The sequence below is a fragment of the Argopecten irradians genome, chromosome 1 (genome assembly GCF_041381155.1).
Source record: "Argopecten irradians isolate NY chromosome 1, Ai_NY, whole genome shotgun sequence".
Taxonomy (NCBI): domain Eukaryota; kingdom Metazoa; phylum Mollusca; class Bivalvia; order Pectinida; family Pectinidae; genus Argopecten; species Argopecten irradians.
In genome coordinates, this window is record NC_091134.1 from 2450099 (window position 1) to 2467357 (window position 17259).

Genomic DNA, 17259 nt, shown 5'->3' on the forward strand with positions numbered 1-17259 from the left:
CCATAGTGTATTTGTTTTCAAATTTAAAACAGAAACATAAAACATTATTTAATTAAGAAATTAAATGGAAACGTGAGAAATTAATTCATAGCTCTTAAGTCTTTAATCAGATATAAATTAGGGATGTACATTTCTATACAGCTGTAAAAATAGTATATGATATGATGACTATATCAATCTGAATTTAAAGCCAGTCATAATCACTTGACACAATGAAGTAACATCCTTGTTTGCATTTACTGAATTAGATCTATATGAAGATATTACATGTATTATCTAGATCTGAAGTATGTATGTAGTGCACTTGTACTGGCCTTGGCATGAGTGAAGGGTCATGATCATTGTACATTATATGTACACGGACTGTGTGTGTAGTACATGTATAAGATTGTAGTATCTGATCATAATACAGTAATTAAGTTCTCACCTCAATATCAGATATCAAAACAAATCAATAAATATATGTATAGGCATGATTCTTTTTTTACAATAAAAAAAAAAAACAAAAAAAACCATACCGTTTACAAAAAGAGAGTGCGAAAAGAGTATTATATCAGAAGTAAGCTACTAATAAAATTAGCAAATCAAAAAATGAAATAGAGATTAAGGTGATATAACATATAAGAGGAACTGAAAAAATTACGTATTTTAGTTTATTGTGTAATTTTTTCCCAATTTTGCATTTTACGGTGTAAAAATTCCAAATGAAATGGACCTTGGACCCAGGCAAAAAAATTGCAGGAAAATCCTTGCTATATTATGAAATTCAAAACTGAAAACACAAAACTTCATGCTTGACTTTTCCTGTCTTTAAACTGTAATAAAATAATCACATGTCTTCAGGAGTGATTGATATTTAAACTTATAACAGAAAATATGATTTAAATTATAGCTAAAATAATAAAGTCGTTGAATGTCCTATCTTATTGTTTCAGGGTTTTTGGTTGGACAGGCAGGGATCCTGGAGTCTGTAGCTCAGTTGGTGCTTGCCTACTTTATTCTGGCTATGACAGTTCTATCAATCTGTGCCATCTCCACAAACGGTGCTCTGGAAGGAGGTGGAGCCTACTGTATCCTTACCAGAGTTGACATAGAGCTCAGTTGTATTTAACATTAACAAATTTTCCATGAGTGAAAATGCTTTTGATCTTTTGTAAAAACAGAATTGAAAATTGGGGCTTTGAATACTTTTTGAAATAACAATAATCATTCTTAAATTTATAGGCAATAATTCTATAATATTAACATTCATTGTGTTAGCCGCAGATTGGACATACAGTTGATATGAAGCCAATCCTGAAGAAAGATAAGTAGAATGGGGCCTGTTATAGGCCCAAAGAATATTTATATTACTGAGGGATGGGCTTCATATCAACTGTATGTCCAATCTGGTAACAGTTTATTACTTATATATCCATTATGATCATTGAAATTCAAAACTATAAGTGTATATCATTCAAAGTTCCTGCTTGCACTAGTATTCACGTCACCAAGTTAAATATTCGTAACAGCCATATAGCAATAGCTTCTGAATATAATCCCCCCCCCACCAAAAAAAAAAAAAAATGGTTTGAAACAATTGAGAACAAATGAAAACTATGCAATACTATTTTTCAATACATTCTATTTTGTCAACACGACAATAATATCATTAAAATTTAAAGACCACACAAATGTAAAACCATTTTTTTTAATTATTTGACCATTATGTAAAGATGTTAGTAAACATTGTAAGTGACGCGGCAAAAATGTTAAATATTCATACGCTTGACCAGATGGGAGTTCATAGCCTGATATTTCCTATCTGGTTCAACAAAGATTAAACAGGAAACAGAAAGTAGAAGGGAAACATATATATTCATAATAGAGTTAAAGAACAGAAAAACAATGTCAATATTTAGAGTATTATAAATTCTGACTTCCTCATATATGATTATACAGAAGCAGAAATATATATGTATGAGATATGTTTCTGATATAAGTGAGAGTAGGGCAAAGACTGTGTGATTATAATTAAGATTAGATAAAATTACTGTAGTAAAATGGTAGTTCTTATGAAGGGCAAAACTTCTTTACCCTTTAGGTACCTAAGTAGAATAAAAGTTGTTTTTTTTCTTTCCAGTTTTAATGCCTTTAATTCATTTCTATTCCTCTAAACCTGTCTTAAAAAAGTCCAATATATAGTCTATATATATATTAGGCCAAAATAATGTAATAGCCTAATAATATATAGGCAGGTTTAGCAGACTAATTCATTACATGAAGTAGAATTTTTATGCATTCTCGTGAATACCTTAAAAGTGAAATAAAAACCAACGATAAGTGGCAAGGTACAACATGACTGACATATTAAACTGTCAGCAGGCAGACCTACAGACCTGAGACAGAAACTGGCTGATAGCTGTTTGTCATACATTTTCTGTGCATTATTTCCTTATCTCAATTGACATTGTGATTTTCACCTGTAAAGTATCGCCCTGTCAAAGAATGGTCAATTTATAGTGTCAATTACATCTTGATAAGGAAGTAAACACATACATATACAAAGACAAAGATCTGTGATATTTCATGTTGATACAAAATTATAGTTTTATTGCACTATTGCTGTACTATCAGCTTTAATTGTTTGTATTAAATTTGATGGCTTTTGTCACACAATTACAAGAAGTACATTGTATATTGTACTATTAAATGAATGAATTTTTCTATTCAACACAATTTTTGTTCTCTTGTTGTAGATTTCTTATGCATGACCTATATTAAAACATTAAAGTATTTGGCATGAACATGTCTTAAAAGATGGAAAATGTTGTGCTCTAAAACCCAAAAAGTAAAAACGAAAAATGATTATGTACACATTCAGTTCTTGCTATATGCAGCTATTTACAGAATGTCCTTGACCCCAATCCAGTTATGATCAGTCGAGCCCTTGGACCAGAGTTTGGTGGTAGTATTGGGTTCTTATTTTTTGCGGCCAATGTGATTGCTGCTGGTCTGTATGTCAGTGGGTTCGTGGAAGGAATGCTGGAAAATTTCGGCCCTGGAGGTACAGTATGAAAAATAATGTGTTTTAAATGTATTTTAAGCTTCCCTAATAACCTTATTAGACTATCTGCAGCCTGATATACATAGGAAATACACCTTTTGTAATAGATTCTAAATGGTTCGTATAGCATCCTGTTTGATAAGATAAGAAAGTCACAAGTATATGTAATCACAGTTTGGCGTTCTGTCTTTAATTTGTTTTGTTTAGTTTTACCTCCTATTATCACCAAGCTAGGGTCATGTAAGGATGTGCCAATTTGATGTTGGAGAAAAACCAGAGTATCTTGAGAAAAAACGCCAACCAGTGGTCAGTACCTGGCAACTGCCCCACATGGGAATCAAACTTGTGATCCAAAGGAGGAGGGCTTGTGGCAATATGTTGAGACATCTTAACCACTTAGCCATCAAGGCCCCTATCTGTCTTTGATATACGTGTATATACCATAAATATATATTTATTAAATGACCGTTATATAATGTTTACGGTACACATATATAATAGTGTACACATAGTATATAGGGGATATTTATATATATGTAGGCCCTTACTATTTATTATTGACAGAATGACAAATTCAGTCTTTTTTTTTATCATAATTATTGGGTTTTTTGGGTTTTTTTTTTTTCTTATCATTTCCTTTTTTTCCCATTATTTTTCTAATTTATTAAAGTCCAGACATGAAATTTGTGAAAATGATAAAAGCACATTTCTTATGTATCTGATTGGGACCCTCAAAGAAGTGGACTTATTATGCAGGTAGTCTTTGTACAGAGGTGGCTGGTAAGACAGGTTTTACAGTATAAGTATAGATGTGTGTCTGTATATATACATGTACTTACCATTCTATATTTCCAGGTACCATGTTGACCGGGGACCAGACAGGTTTGCCTATACGACCCAATGAGCAATGGTGGAGGTACCTGTATGCTACCATCGTCCTTTTCCTCTGTCTCATCGTCTGTCTCATTGGAGGTAGCATGTTTGCCAAGACATCCGCTTTTATTTTCCTGGTAAGATATAAATTCATTCCTGAGTGACTACGATTGTGTTGCTGCATTACCATACTATAGATCCCAGAGTTATGATATTTTAGTACATCACATGATAATTACTAGGAATGCGATTGGATAACAGCCATGATCTATTTTGCGACAGTTCCCTGTCCTTCCTGACTACTGGAGACTATACCTGACTATGGGAACTATACCAAAGTATAGTCCCCCGGGAATGAGCACGCGACCAAATATATGACGTCATAATGAATGTCATGTGACATACTAAATCTATTATGGCCCTTTCTTTGACTCGGGGACTATACCTCTCCAGACAACACACTAGGAGAACTGTTCCCTTTGGAAATGGGGAATTTGATTCCCTTTGGAAAGGGGCATAATTTTTAGAAGTGTATTTTTTGGGAATACTCATGAGAGCAGCCACATACACAAGTTACAAAACCTTGGCTTCCTGGAGTTCATGGAATGAGAATGTCTTTCTGCTATGATATCAGATAAACCTGCCTGAGGGACGACCTCTTTTTATATAAAGACCGATCCATAAGACCACTTTCTCTGTGACCTGAATGGTCAATTTTTATAGTGTTTAACCTGTGTAAATATATAGACCAGTTGGCTACCACATGTGTGAAGACCATTTTGTCTCCTTCCCTTAGGTGGTCATTATAGACAGGTTTGACTTAAAATAGAATCTTACACTTGAGGCTATTTATTTGAATTCATGATATTTATTTCACTTTAAAATGCTATCATCCTTCTCATCAAGTTTAATGTGATATCATCTATAAGCTGTTTGTTGTGATTACACATCTTTTTATTTTTCAGTTGGTAATATTGTGTACACTGTCGGTTTTCATCAGTATTTTTGCCAAGCCATCAGCCTTCACGGTGGAAATTCCGAATACAAACCGCCTAGTGGGGGGAAATTCCTCTGACCATAACGTTACAGGGCTGTACACAGGGCTATCATCAAAAACCTTCCACGATAATCTCTTCAGTACGTTAATGTGTCCTATTTGACGGTAAAATGATAAAGTCATTTGATATATTCAAAGTGAGGTCAGTTTTAGGGTCACTCCTTACCTGACCCCAGAACATCAAAACAAATCATGTACATTTATTTCGAGTTTCCTTATTGTAGCCTTGTAATTCGTAAGTTATTGTAAGTTAACTTCCAAACAGAATATTGCCCTATATTTCTGGAAATAAAGCACAAACTTAATTCAAAACTCAAACTCCCATCCTTATAAAACTGTTACAGCTAAAAGTAAGTGTCCAGGTTTGAGCCCATCAAGGTTATATGGGTATTTGAAGTTTTGTTTTGTAGTTATATCTAAATGCAATTTGAAGGAAGAATAGTGTGTATAAAGGTTTTTTTATTAGATCGTTTTAAGTGAAAATATTTGGCTTATTTTAATAAGATAATTTTTCATTTATGTTCTAGAAAATCTGTTGTTTGTATTATATACATGTATATGTTTTTTCTGTTCCTAGGTAATTACACAAGGGATTATAACACCCGTAACAAAATGAACTTCGCCTCTGTTTTTGCGATCCTTTTCAGCAGTGTGACGGGAATTCTAAATGGGGCCAACATGTCGGGTTAGAATAATATGTTTATCTTTGTTTAATGTGTAAATATTTAGTATAAAGAGGTTTTATCTGAAGTCTTTATGATATTGTTGCTAATATTACCAGCCCAAATTGTTGTCTCTTCATTCTTCAGATCTGATCCAAGTACATTTTGTAGTTTTAATGATACATTTTTCTGTACATACAATACATAACTGTATTTGTGTGAATAAATATCTTTATTTTGGATAAAATGAGACTTATCTGTGATTGAAACAAGCGTTTTATTGTTTACTACATATTATCTAGGGGAAATAATATACAAAATATGATATAAAATGAAGAATTCTTCAAAATTATACAGTGCCTAAAGTGGTACATTAAAGTTTCACTTTGTTGTGCGGAAACTATACTATTTATAATTTTTTTAGGAGTAGATATTGTATATTAACAATATCATTTTAAAGTATATTAAGGCTTCAATTTTACTAAATTTTTCTTTTGCTTATCTGTAAGATATGTATGTAAATGTTCAGTTTCATTTTGATATAGATTTATCGTTTATATTTACAGGAGAGCTGAAGAAGCCGGGACAGTCTATACCGAGGGGAACAATTTGTGCTGTGATATTTACCTTCAGTATTTACTTCATTGATTGTTTGATGATCGGTGGTTCTTGTGAAAGGTAAAGTTAACAGATTTATATAGTTATAACAGTTCAACTGTTCCTGGTGGGACAAGGGAATACCTGACTTAAATATAGTTATAACAGTCCAACTGTTCCTGATGGGACAAGGGAAACTAGTCTTAAATGTTAAAACTACATGTATTAATATGTACAGAACATTAGAGGAGTTTGCATAGCGGAAGGGAGATAATTCATCACATTGTTGAATACTTCCTCTTAACCTATTTTTTTCACAAATTTTGTTTAAGTCTGTTGTAATTATTTTGTTATTGACCAAATAGCCTAGAATAATACATTTGCATAATATGAATTACAGCTTATTACGTTTGGAACTACATTGTATTTTAATACAAGCGTTGTATTGTAATGAAGTTAATTTGATACATTAAGATAAGCTTCACTATCTTTTGTTTTACGTAGTCAAGTCTGACTTATTAGAAATGATCTGAAGCGCTTTAGTATGAGAATAGATACAGAAATTTATAAACACAGATCACTCGAGCTATGGAGGATGTTTTTGTATAGGAGCTAGAATTTTCTGATATGTGTTATTATACAGATTCCTGCTGGTGAACAACTATAACTTCCTCCAAGACATCAACCTTTGGGGACCGTTTATTCTGATTGGTCTATTTGCTGCCACACTCTCCGCAGCCCTCGGTAACCTGATTGGTGCCTCACGGGTCCTGGAAGCTCTCGCTAACGATCAGCTGTTTGGTGTGTGAATCAGTCCTCAGCTGTCATTTTATGAAATTAATCAGAAAAATCTTTGAATTTTGAAAACCTATATCTCATCTTTTTATTTAACAAAGATGTCTGGTCATCAGAACATTTAGGTTTCCTCATTAGCTTGTATGTGAACATGACTTTCTATGGAAGAGATCACTTTAATCTATGCTCACAAAAACATGACATAACAAATATACATACGTGTACATACCTACAAAAATGAAACTCTGTAATTTGCAAATGCAGAATGTCCGAGTCTTCATTCCTTCACATACAGAGGACCTGTTGAATATTTTTGAGGCAAATAATAAAAAAATCCTTTTTATCACTTTAAAATCATTAAATGTACAACACTAGGGAGCTATCGTACAAATATTATATGTTTATAAGTATCTTCCGGGTAAAATATTTGTGATATGTACAGTGTGAATGCCTTCTTTATCATGAATTATTAACATTTAAATATATGGATATGCATGTGTTAATATGTTTTTTGTTCTAAATTCTACACAGGTATTTTCCTAAAACCAGCTACAATAACAACAAAGGGAGGTAATCCTTATGTGGCCGTCCTTATATCGTGGATTCTTATACAGGTAATGCTATGATAAGATTTTTTACTTAAAATAGAAAAGAAACCTGTGTTTTTATTGCAGAGGAATTCTGTTTCAAGTGCTAATTTTTTCTCTAATATGCAATAACATGTACAAAATCATATTCCTGAATTCTTTAATTAAAATTCTAAACCATCTGATTTGACAGGCAGTATTGTTGGTAGGATCACTAAACGCCATCGCGCCGGCTGCCTCCGTTTTCTTCCTGTTGTCTTACGCTGGAGTTAACCTGGCCTGTTTGGCCCTGGAACTAGCATCTGCTCCAAACTTTAGGTACATATATTAGTCTTTTTGAGGCCCTGCACCTTGCATTAGCTCCAAATTTTGAGTTTATAATCAGGATAAGAATGTGTTCTAGGCGGATCAAGCAGATAGTGTCTTTATAGTCTTAATTGCATGTATGTGGTGATACAGAGTTTTCTTGTCAAATGAAATTTGTGTAATGTACATGCATGCCTGAATCCTAACTTTGAGCAAGAAATTTAACTCATTTTTGAAACAGAAAATTCTGTAATTAGTATTTTGTTGTGCTAATTATGGTTTCTTTTCTACAGACCATCCTTTAAATACTTTACGTGGTATACGTGTGGAGCAGGACTCGTAGGCTCCATGGTGATGTGTTTCCTGATCAGCCCAATATATACCTCAGTGGCCATCATCATCATGTTGCTGCTGACGATTTTACTCCACTTCCGCTCCCTTCCTACTCAGTGGGGCTCGATCAGTCAGGCACTTGATATTTCACCAGGTAACACCTAAATTACCTCCCTATCTAAAGTTTGTAGACTGGTTCCCTTCCCTTAGTTCTCTACTCTCCGCCAGGCTGCGCTCCGCTCACTAGGGACCGGTAGCGGGTAACCATGATGATTTTTTGATTGGTCAATCTACATATCCGGTTCGCTGGTATCACTTTTTTTAGACGTGGGAAACCCCTTTACGCACGAAGCGACGGATCTTAACGTAAAGAATAAATAATTTATTTGAACGATATATAAACAAAATTAAATAAGATCTTAACTTTTGAAATCATTTCGTGCTAACAGAGTTTAGTGTGTTCATAGGAACGACGTTAATGACGTTATTTTCTCTTAACGGAGGTAGCCGTCTCCATGATGACATATCATGCGCAGAAATGATGCGCACTACTCTGGAGTTGGAATTCTCACTCAAGATGGCTACTCGCTACCGGTCCTCAGTGAAGCGTACGCAAGGGAGGTAACTGAGGCGGGAACCAGTCTATAAAGTTTGTTGTTTAAAGCTAGCCATGCATATGCTACTTGTATATGCAATGTGAATATCGCGAAAGTGATACAGTTCCAATGATAGTCGTGTTCAATTTGAATAGCAACCAGTTTCATGTATGTCGACCATGGTTCCACTATAAAAACTTTTAAGTGGCTTGCATTTTGTTTACCTCTCAACTATAGGTCATATGTTAAAAATGAAACTGGAAGCAACGTTGATTGGCTGCCGTTTGCTCTACTAAATGAGTAGACGGTGGCTGTTACAAATGTTTTACATGGAAAGGTCTCAGAAGCATTTCATTGCACAGAGTTGTTTAATTTCATAAATGGGATGTAACATGGGGGCAGTAGAGTATATAAGATATATTAGAAATACCGGTATGGCATTGAAGTAGCATAGGCCAAATCTGTTCTACGTTTTCACATTTTTAAGAGGTATTTGCGAGCTGACTATATGAAAGGCAAAAATAAAAATAAAAATAAAAAAAAACTAGTAATATAGGCAGGTTTAGTGGACTATGTTAGGAGAGGACAAATCACTACAGCTGATCCTTATCAACTCTAACTACATGTATTTTATCCGATATTATATGAGTAAACATGTATCTCTATATCATTGATTTACCTGTTATAGGTAAGGAAGTACTTTTTGATGTTACATGTATAGGTATATGTAGGTAGTATATCTGATATTTTATATCTAAGTATATCCCTATGCCAATGATTTACCTGATGTAGGTAAGGAAGTACTTGTTGATGTTGGACCCGAGGAAGGGCCATGTGAAGTACTGGCGTCCTCAGATCATCCTTATGGTGGCACACCCACGACAGTCATGTGAACTCATCGACTTCATCAATGACATTAAAAAGGGAGGACTGTATGTCCTTGGACATGTCAAGGTTGGTCATACATTCAGCTTTACTGTATTTTGTCATGTTATTGATGTTTAATATCCTGAGTATTGTTAATTTGTGATTATATTTCTTTACTATGAGAGTGATTTCTTGAAACAAACTTAAGTAAAAAATGAACTTCAGTTAGAATTATTAACATAGATTACATAATAGAAATAACTTAAGTTTGACTTGAGTTGTTGATTTTGTTTGGCGAAATCAGGCCAGGTCCAGTAAATGTTGCTCAAGATCTTGTTTGCTATTAACAGTATTAACACCAGACATAGAATATAGTGTTTTTATTTGGTTTAAGGAATAGGCAGCACATTTGTTAGATTATGTTACAGTTATGGTGTTAATTAACTTTTCCAATTATCACCTAATATGTTTTGTTTAAGGTCGGATGTTGGGAAGACCATGATACAGACCCGCTTGGGGAAGAACAGACACGCTGGATGACTTTAGTCGACGGAATGAAAATCAAAGCTTTTGTGGAGATTACCATGGCGAGTTCTGTAGTCGAGGGAATGAGACATTTAGTGAGGATCTCTGGGTTAGGAGGTATGAAACCAAACACTGTATGCCTGGGCTTCTACGACACCTCCAAGCCAATCGACTCGTTAGCACGTAGGCTGACGCAGAAAAAGAAACGCATTCTAGGTGGAGTGGAAAATGGTGTTTCTTCTAACCTTGATGGTCTATTCTCCAGTCTGCGAGGCGAACATGAAGACAAATACCTACAACCAAGAGAATATGTACAGATGATTGAAGATTGTCTAAAACTGCAGAAAAATGTGATTCTCTGTCGACATTTTCATCTGTTAAACAAGACTGTGGTGGCTGACACTCGAGCCACATCATTTATAGATGTCTGGCCTGTGAATTTGTTCCAACCAGAAACAGCCAGCTTTTTTGATAACACCTGTCTGTTCATGTTGCAATTTGCCTGCATTTTAAGGATGGTCCCTCCATGGAAAACCAAAACTCAGCTACGTGTATTCTTGTGCCTTAATGCCCAAACAGACAATACGTTGCAGAAGGAACAAAAACTGGACGCTTATTTACAACAGTTACGGATTTACGCCAAGATCAAAATTGTCACATGGGACCACCTGATGCACATGCTTCCCCAACAGACTGAAGTGAACAATGAGCGAATGCAGGACTTTCATTCTGCACCCAATCAGTTCATAAAGGAGATGAATGAGCTTATTATTTCCCATTCCAGTCGTACTGTTGTATCGTTCCTATATCTGCCACGCCCACCACCTGAGAGTACTTTTCAGGGCGTGGACGCTAGAGAAACAGAACGAGACAAATTTCTACAGCAGCTGGAGCTGTTGTCTAGAAATTTACCACCTACTGTGTTTGTACATGGGCTTCATCCAGTGACATCTACGACACTGTAAACCCGATGTTTCTTAATCCAAAGAGTGCAATCTGATTGAAATTGTACATCTCTGAATGTACTGTGTACAGGCCTAGTCGGCAGAGATCGCCCAGACTACACTCGAAGACAGCAGGGCCATTGTAAAACCTTAAATAATTGTAGCATTGAAGCTAAGTTTGCACAAATATATTGTGGAACAATTGGCTGGGACCAACAAAACACTTCTGATAATTATCTAACAAGTCCTTTAAGTAAATGAGGTTAGACATTCTAAAAGCATCAAAAGCTTTTCTACGGAGACAAAAAGACAGTAGTAGTTGAAAAGCCAATAGGTTCAGTAGTATTTTACAAACACTATCTCTTTACCTATGCTGTACACCCATATTTTGTTTCACAATGCATTTACTGTACATGAAAATCCACTATGGCAAAATTTTTTCAAAAAGTTTTGTATGTTCTCTATTGTTTGCGATTGACAGATGCAATTTAGACACTTACCTGATATTGGTTGATTTCAGATGTCACTTTAAATGATGATTGGTTAATTCTGCGAGTTCATGTTAAGTTGACCCCGATTATGATACATGTACCTTGGTGGTTCAGGTATAGAAAGGCCTGACTAATGAAGGCCTATTATTATATGGATAATTGTTGATCAGATTGAATGATGCTGTACATTCAGCTACTTGATAGTTATACTGTTTTATAAAGTGTACACATGGTTGTACAGTCATCTGTAGCCGCCATCTTGTTACAATTTTACAATACGATTCTCACTAGTGCAGTATTTAAAAAGGTCCTCTTCCCATGGTTTGGTGTCTCAGCGTGACAGCACAATAGATATAGCACAAATATACTGCAGCCTCCCGAAACGTAATTATGGACACCTAATACGTTGTATACAGGGGAAGCCGTCCTTAAATGACCCTAGCTTTTAATAGAACGTTAAGCCAGCTAACTTCCCCTTAATTGTCTAAGTGATGTTTTATGTTTGCTTTGTACCTGTGATAAATTGTGATATTCTTTGTCATATTTATTATCCTTATCGTATATCTTCCCAAAACATATACACACTACTATCCTTCCTAAAACATATACACAATACCTTCCTAAAACATATATATGCTACCTTCCTAAACATATAGTATTACACAATACATGTTACTTTAAAATGAGGAATCGTGTCAATGTCTCCAACAGAAGTTTGACAAATTTGAATGTGCAATATGGATTTTTACAACAATATTTATTATTTCAATTTTCAACGTTTGTTATTGATTATCTTGACTTTCTTCATTATTGTCAGTAAAAGTTAGAACAAGAATTTTAAAGAATTTTAAATGATAGATATACATTTCTCTTTCATGCATATTCAAAAAAGTTGACTGAATAATGAAGACAATTTTGATGTAATGACTGTGTAACAGGAATCGATAACAATTAAGCTTTTGTAACGGTATATATCATTTTAGTTCCCTTTTAGCTCGCCTATTCGAAGAATAGGGGGAGCTAATGTTGTCACCCCGGCGTCGGCGTCAGCGTTGGCGTCCCATTTCACGTTAAATTTTTTGAGCAAGTTTCTGTTTCGTCAATTGTTTAAGCTCAAGTCATCATAAATGTTTATGATTTTATTTTCCTAATGTGTATGGATGCTGAACATGATAATACAACCAATTTGGGGCCCTTTAGGGGGTTTTTGGGTCTGTTAATTTGTCATATTTCCATGTTAAAGTTTTTGAGCAAGTTTCTATTTTGTCAATTGTTTAAGCAGAAGTCATCATAAATGTTTATGATTTTATTTTCCTATTTTGTATGGATGCTGAACGTGATAATACAACCAATTTGGGGCTCTTTAGGGTTTTTTTGAGTCTGTTAATTTGTCATATTTCCATGTTTAGATAGTAAATACTTGAACATCAACTTCTGATGAATAGGCGAGCTTTGCTGTTCTCCAACAGCTCTTGTTTATTTTAGTAAATACACAAGCATAGCCACAATAAGTGGAAGAATCTTGAATAGGTTGTAACATGTTGACAGTAAAAAACAATAGGAGTTGATGATATAAACTTGAGAGCAGAGTCAACTTGTATTTATATACTATGTTTGAATTATTGGTAATGCACTGTAGGTGGAAATATGTGCACGTAGGTCCACATATGTACATTATTTCACAGTTATCTGCCCTTGCAGGTAAGTATTGATGGTAATGTCACCATTTTGTGAGTGAAAACAATGTCTTTCCCAGAAAAGCTTGACTTTATACTCATAAAAACATGATATATCAATAACTACCTGCAAGGGCAGATAACTCTGTTATATGTAAAAACATATACCACATGAAAGTGCAGGACTTTTTGTATGACTGCTACAGTTCTGTTACACTTTGAAAAAGTACAACTTATAAGATGGTTTTAAAAGAAAGTATTGGACTTTGAGTTGTTGGTGATTATTACCATCCATACTCCAGTTTCATTATGTTCTACGCCAGCTACACATATGACATCCAGACTTTTGATTTAGGATATTCTGAAAATTACAGACTTATATATCTGCTATCTGGGAAGGTATTGATTTCAAAGTCTTCATTTTGTTTATTTTTTTCTTTTTCAGAGCATAGCATCATACTTAAATTTTCATAGAAAATGATGTGGTCATGAGTATTGCTCTCAAAATAATTGTATCACAATAGCATGAATAATCTACCTGCAAGGGAGGTAACTCTGTAAGAAACTTTAACAAGGTCTCTCCACTGTTGATATTTAACTGTTAGTATATGATTTGATTAAGATGATGCTTTCAGTAGCAATATGAGAACTTTACACACTATTTCCTTGTGCCATAACATAGGTTTGCATTCCATGAATTACATTTGATGGACACAAAGCCAGGTGTACATCAGGTACAGTTACTGTATATTGTTGCTTTGTTGCTAAAATATTCGATTTATAAGATATACATGTATATAAACTTTATTATTTTTGTGATAGATGCATTGTAAGGATTGTAAACTCACTGGAATCAGCTTCAATGTATTTGTTATATTGATATCAATACAGTTACTATTAACTTACGTGTGTATATAACTGTACAGAAAGTCTGTGAACATTAAAGCAATATTTACTTATTTATCAATTTTGGTTTTTATTGTGTATACATTTATGTCATATTTATTATGATATCAGTTATAAGCTGTTTCATGAAGGTCCTATTTTATATCCAGATATAACAATAAAACGCTATCATACATCCATTACACAGGTATGGTGTATCTATAAAAGTTGTTACATGGGCAGTTCATACAGGTATTACTAATGTAATATATATATATATAATATAGCAATTCATACAGGATATAGCAATTCATACAGGTATACAAAAATAGCAATTCATATAAAATATAGCAATTCATACAGGATATAGCAATTCATACAGGTATACAAAAATAGCAATTCATATAGGATAAAGCAATTCATACAAGTATACCAAATATAGACATTCATACAAGTATACCAAATATAGACATTCATACAAGTATACCAAATATAGACATTCATACAGATATACAAAATTAGCATTTCATACAGATATACAAAAATAGCATTTCATATAGGATATAGCAATTCATACAGGTATACCAAATATAGACATTCATACAAGTATACCAAATATAGAAATTCATTTTTAAGTATATTAAAATAGCAATTCATACACGATATAGCAATTCAAACAGGTATACTAAATATAGAAATTCATATAAGTATATTAAAATAGCAATTCATACAGATATACAGAAATAGCGATTCATACAGATATACAAAAATAGCATTTCATATAGGTTATAGCAATGCATACAGGTATACAAAATAGCAATTCATGCAATTATACAAGATAGAGCAATACAAGTATACAATATATATATACTAAAAACAGCAATTCATACATGTATACAAAAATAGAAGAGCAATTCATGATGAAATGTTCATAATAATTCAAAATGTACATTTTATAAAATCTTTCCAATACAGTGCAAAGGTGATATGCGATTGATATTTATGAGGAAAAAAAACACAAATAGCAAGCAAAACATTGTCTCAAATAACATGGTGGGGAAGACAGGGAAACTTTAACATGGCTTCTTGTGTGGCTATAATCTGTGCATCTGTATAAATATATTCCACCATAGGTCGGTTATCATTTTCTTGGACATGTATAATTTCTGTATGCCCTTGATAAATCTCGAAACTGGTTTTGAATTTTGGAAACTTCATCAAAAGTTACTAATGCAACTTTGTGGGCAATGGAATATCGAAAAAAATCAATCATTAAAAATGATAATATTCATATATAAATATTATTTATGCAGATCTTCCACTATGTCCAACTTCTAAGGCTATAGGCATATTACTTATTGGAAAAAATGGAGCCAAGATTGAATTAGATATGTCCGTTTATTGTTAAGAGAACGACTGGTGTTATTTGAGACTTTCATAACTAGAGTCATATCATAGATGTTAAGACAATCCGCCACAATGACTTCATGCTCGATACCCAAGGGGTTCCGATCACTTACGATCTCTACACCCCTGGACTATCACATATTAAACTGGAGGCAACAGAACAGAACAGGTAATTTAGTCATTTGATGTACATCAAAAGAGCCGTATAACTGTACACTGTGGTTGACTGTGTGGCTTTGATGTTAGGCGTCGCTCTCTCTGTAGTCTTCAAAGGAAATCTTTGCTAGCCTGTGATTGGTCAAATGTTTTCCGCTGAGCTGCCTTCAGTTTCACTATGAGATAGTCCAGGGGTGTAGAGATCGTAAGTGATCGGAACTCCTGGAGTATCGAGGATGCAATGACTTTAGAATGTTGGTTATTCAGAGTTACTTCTTCTAATGCTTTAGTACTTCTATAATGGCTTTGCTTTCAACACATCAACATTGTTGATTCTTGAATTTTTAAAGGATTTTTCTCAAGATCAGGAAACTAAAATTAATCATATTAAAGTCCACACACGACAGAAAATTATATCAGAAATGTGTGCCTTTTCCAATATAGACGAATCAATCGATTAAAAGCAAGCTCTGCAATGCTTCTCCATAGGGAACAAAGAATAACAGATTTTTGAACAAGTTGTAACCTACTATAGAGCACAGGCTTTCGGATTGCCGTTCTATTTTCCAGTCATACGAAATTGTCTTCTAACCCTTACCTGATGGATGACAAACAGAGCCATGGACGATAAAGTCACATCCGAACTTCTGTGCCAAAATATCATGAATGGGCATTATATCAAAGCTATGAAAATTTTCTTGGGCCGTCAATATCCCTGATAACAACGGGCAGACGCCTCTGATAAAAAGAAACAGGTAGTAGATATTATATATACAACAAACACTCAAGAAAACAGTTTACCTGTTTATTACACTACAGTTTCAAACTAGAATTTGGCGTATCAGGGGCTACTCACTCATATCCATACAATTAACTTACATCCTAAATATTTAAACGATGAATTACGGGGCTCTGAGGTGTCACAGCCGGGACTTGAGCAAGACTCCAAAGATACAGAAAAGCCACTAGACCCTGAACGGCTCCAGAGAAGACTCTGTAGCGAGACCTGGAGATGCTGAAAAAATGAATAGAATATATAGGACTAGCTAGACCCTCGACGATATAAGAGAAGCTGTATATGCTAGCTAGACCCCCAACGATATGAGAGAAGCTGTATATGCTAGCTAGACCCCAACGATATGAGAGAAGCTGTATATGCTAGCTAGACCCCCAACGATATGAGAGAAGCTGTATATGCTAGCTAGACCCCCAACGATATGAGAGAATCTGTATATGCTAGCTAGACCCCAAACGATATGAATGAAGCTATTTATGCTAGCTAGACCCCCAACGATATGAGAGAAGCTGGAGCATTCTGTCATAAATATATGTTCTATATAATTTTATTTGGGGGGGGGGGGGAATCCCCAAGAATTTAATGCCAAAATCGATTAAAATGTGTTGATTTCTGAGTATACTGATAGCTATACATTGTGAGAGCCCCCCAATATAAGTC

General features: G+C 34.3%; 1 protein-coding gene across 1 annotated transcript in view; it reads left to right on the forward strand.

Annotated features, from left to right (window-relative positions):
* The window catches only part of LOC138314979 (solute carrier family 12 member 9-like), a 28736-nt gene extending 14422 nt beyond the window's left edge, over window positions 1-14314 (forward strand). Inside the window, 13 exon segments of the mRNA XM_069255662.1 lie at window positions 936-1070; window positions 2912-3046; window positions 3902-4056; window positions 4885-5056; window positions 5554-5661; window positions 6205-6316; window positions 6879-7036; window positions 7562-7644; window positions 7811-7935; window positions 8217-8394; window positions 8396-8410; window positions 9645-9806; window positions 10199-14314. Of these exon segments, the coding sequence (XP_069111763.1) occupies window positions 936-1070; window positions 2912-3046; window positions 3902-4056; window positions 4885-5056; window positions 5554-5661; window positions 6205-6316; window positions 6879-7036; window positions 7562-7644; window positions 7811-7935; window positions 8217-8394; window positions 8396-8410; window positions 9645-9806; window positions 10199-11209 (2549 nt within the window). The 3' untranslated portion in view covers window positions 11210-14314.
* Window positions 14315-17259: the final 2945 nt, after the last annotated feature.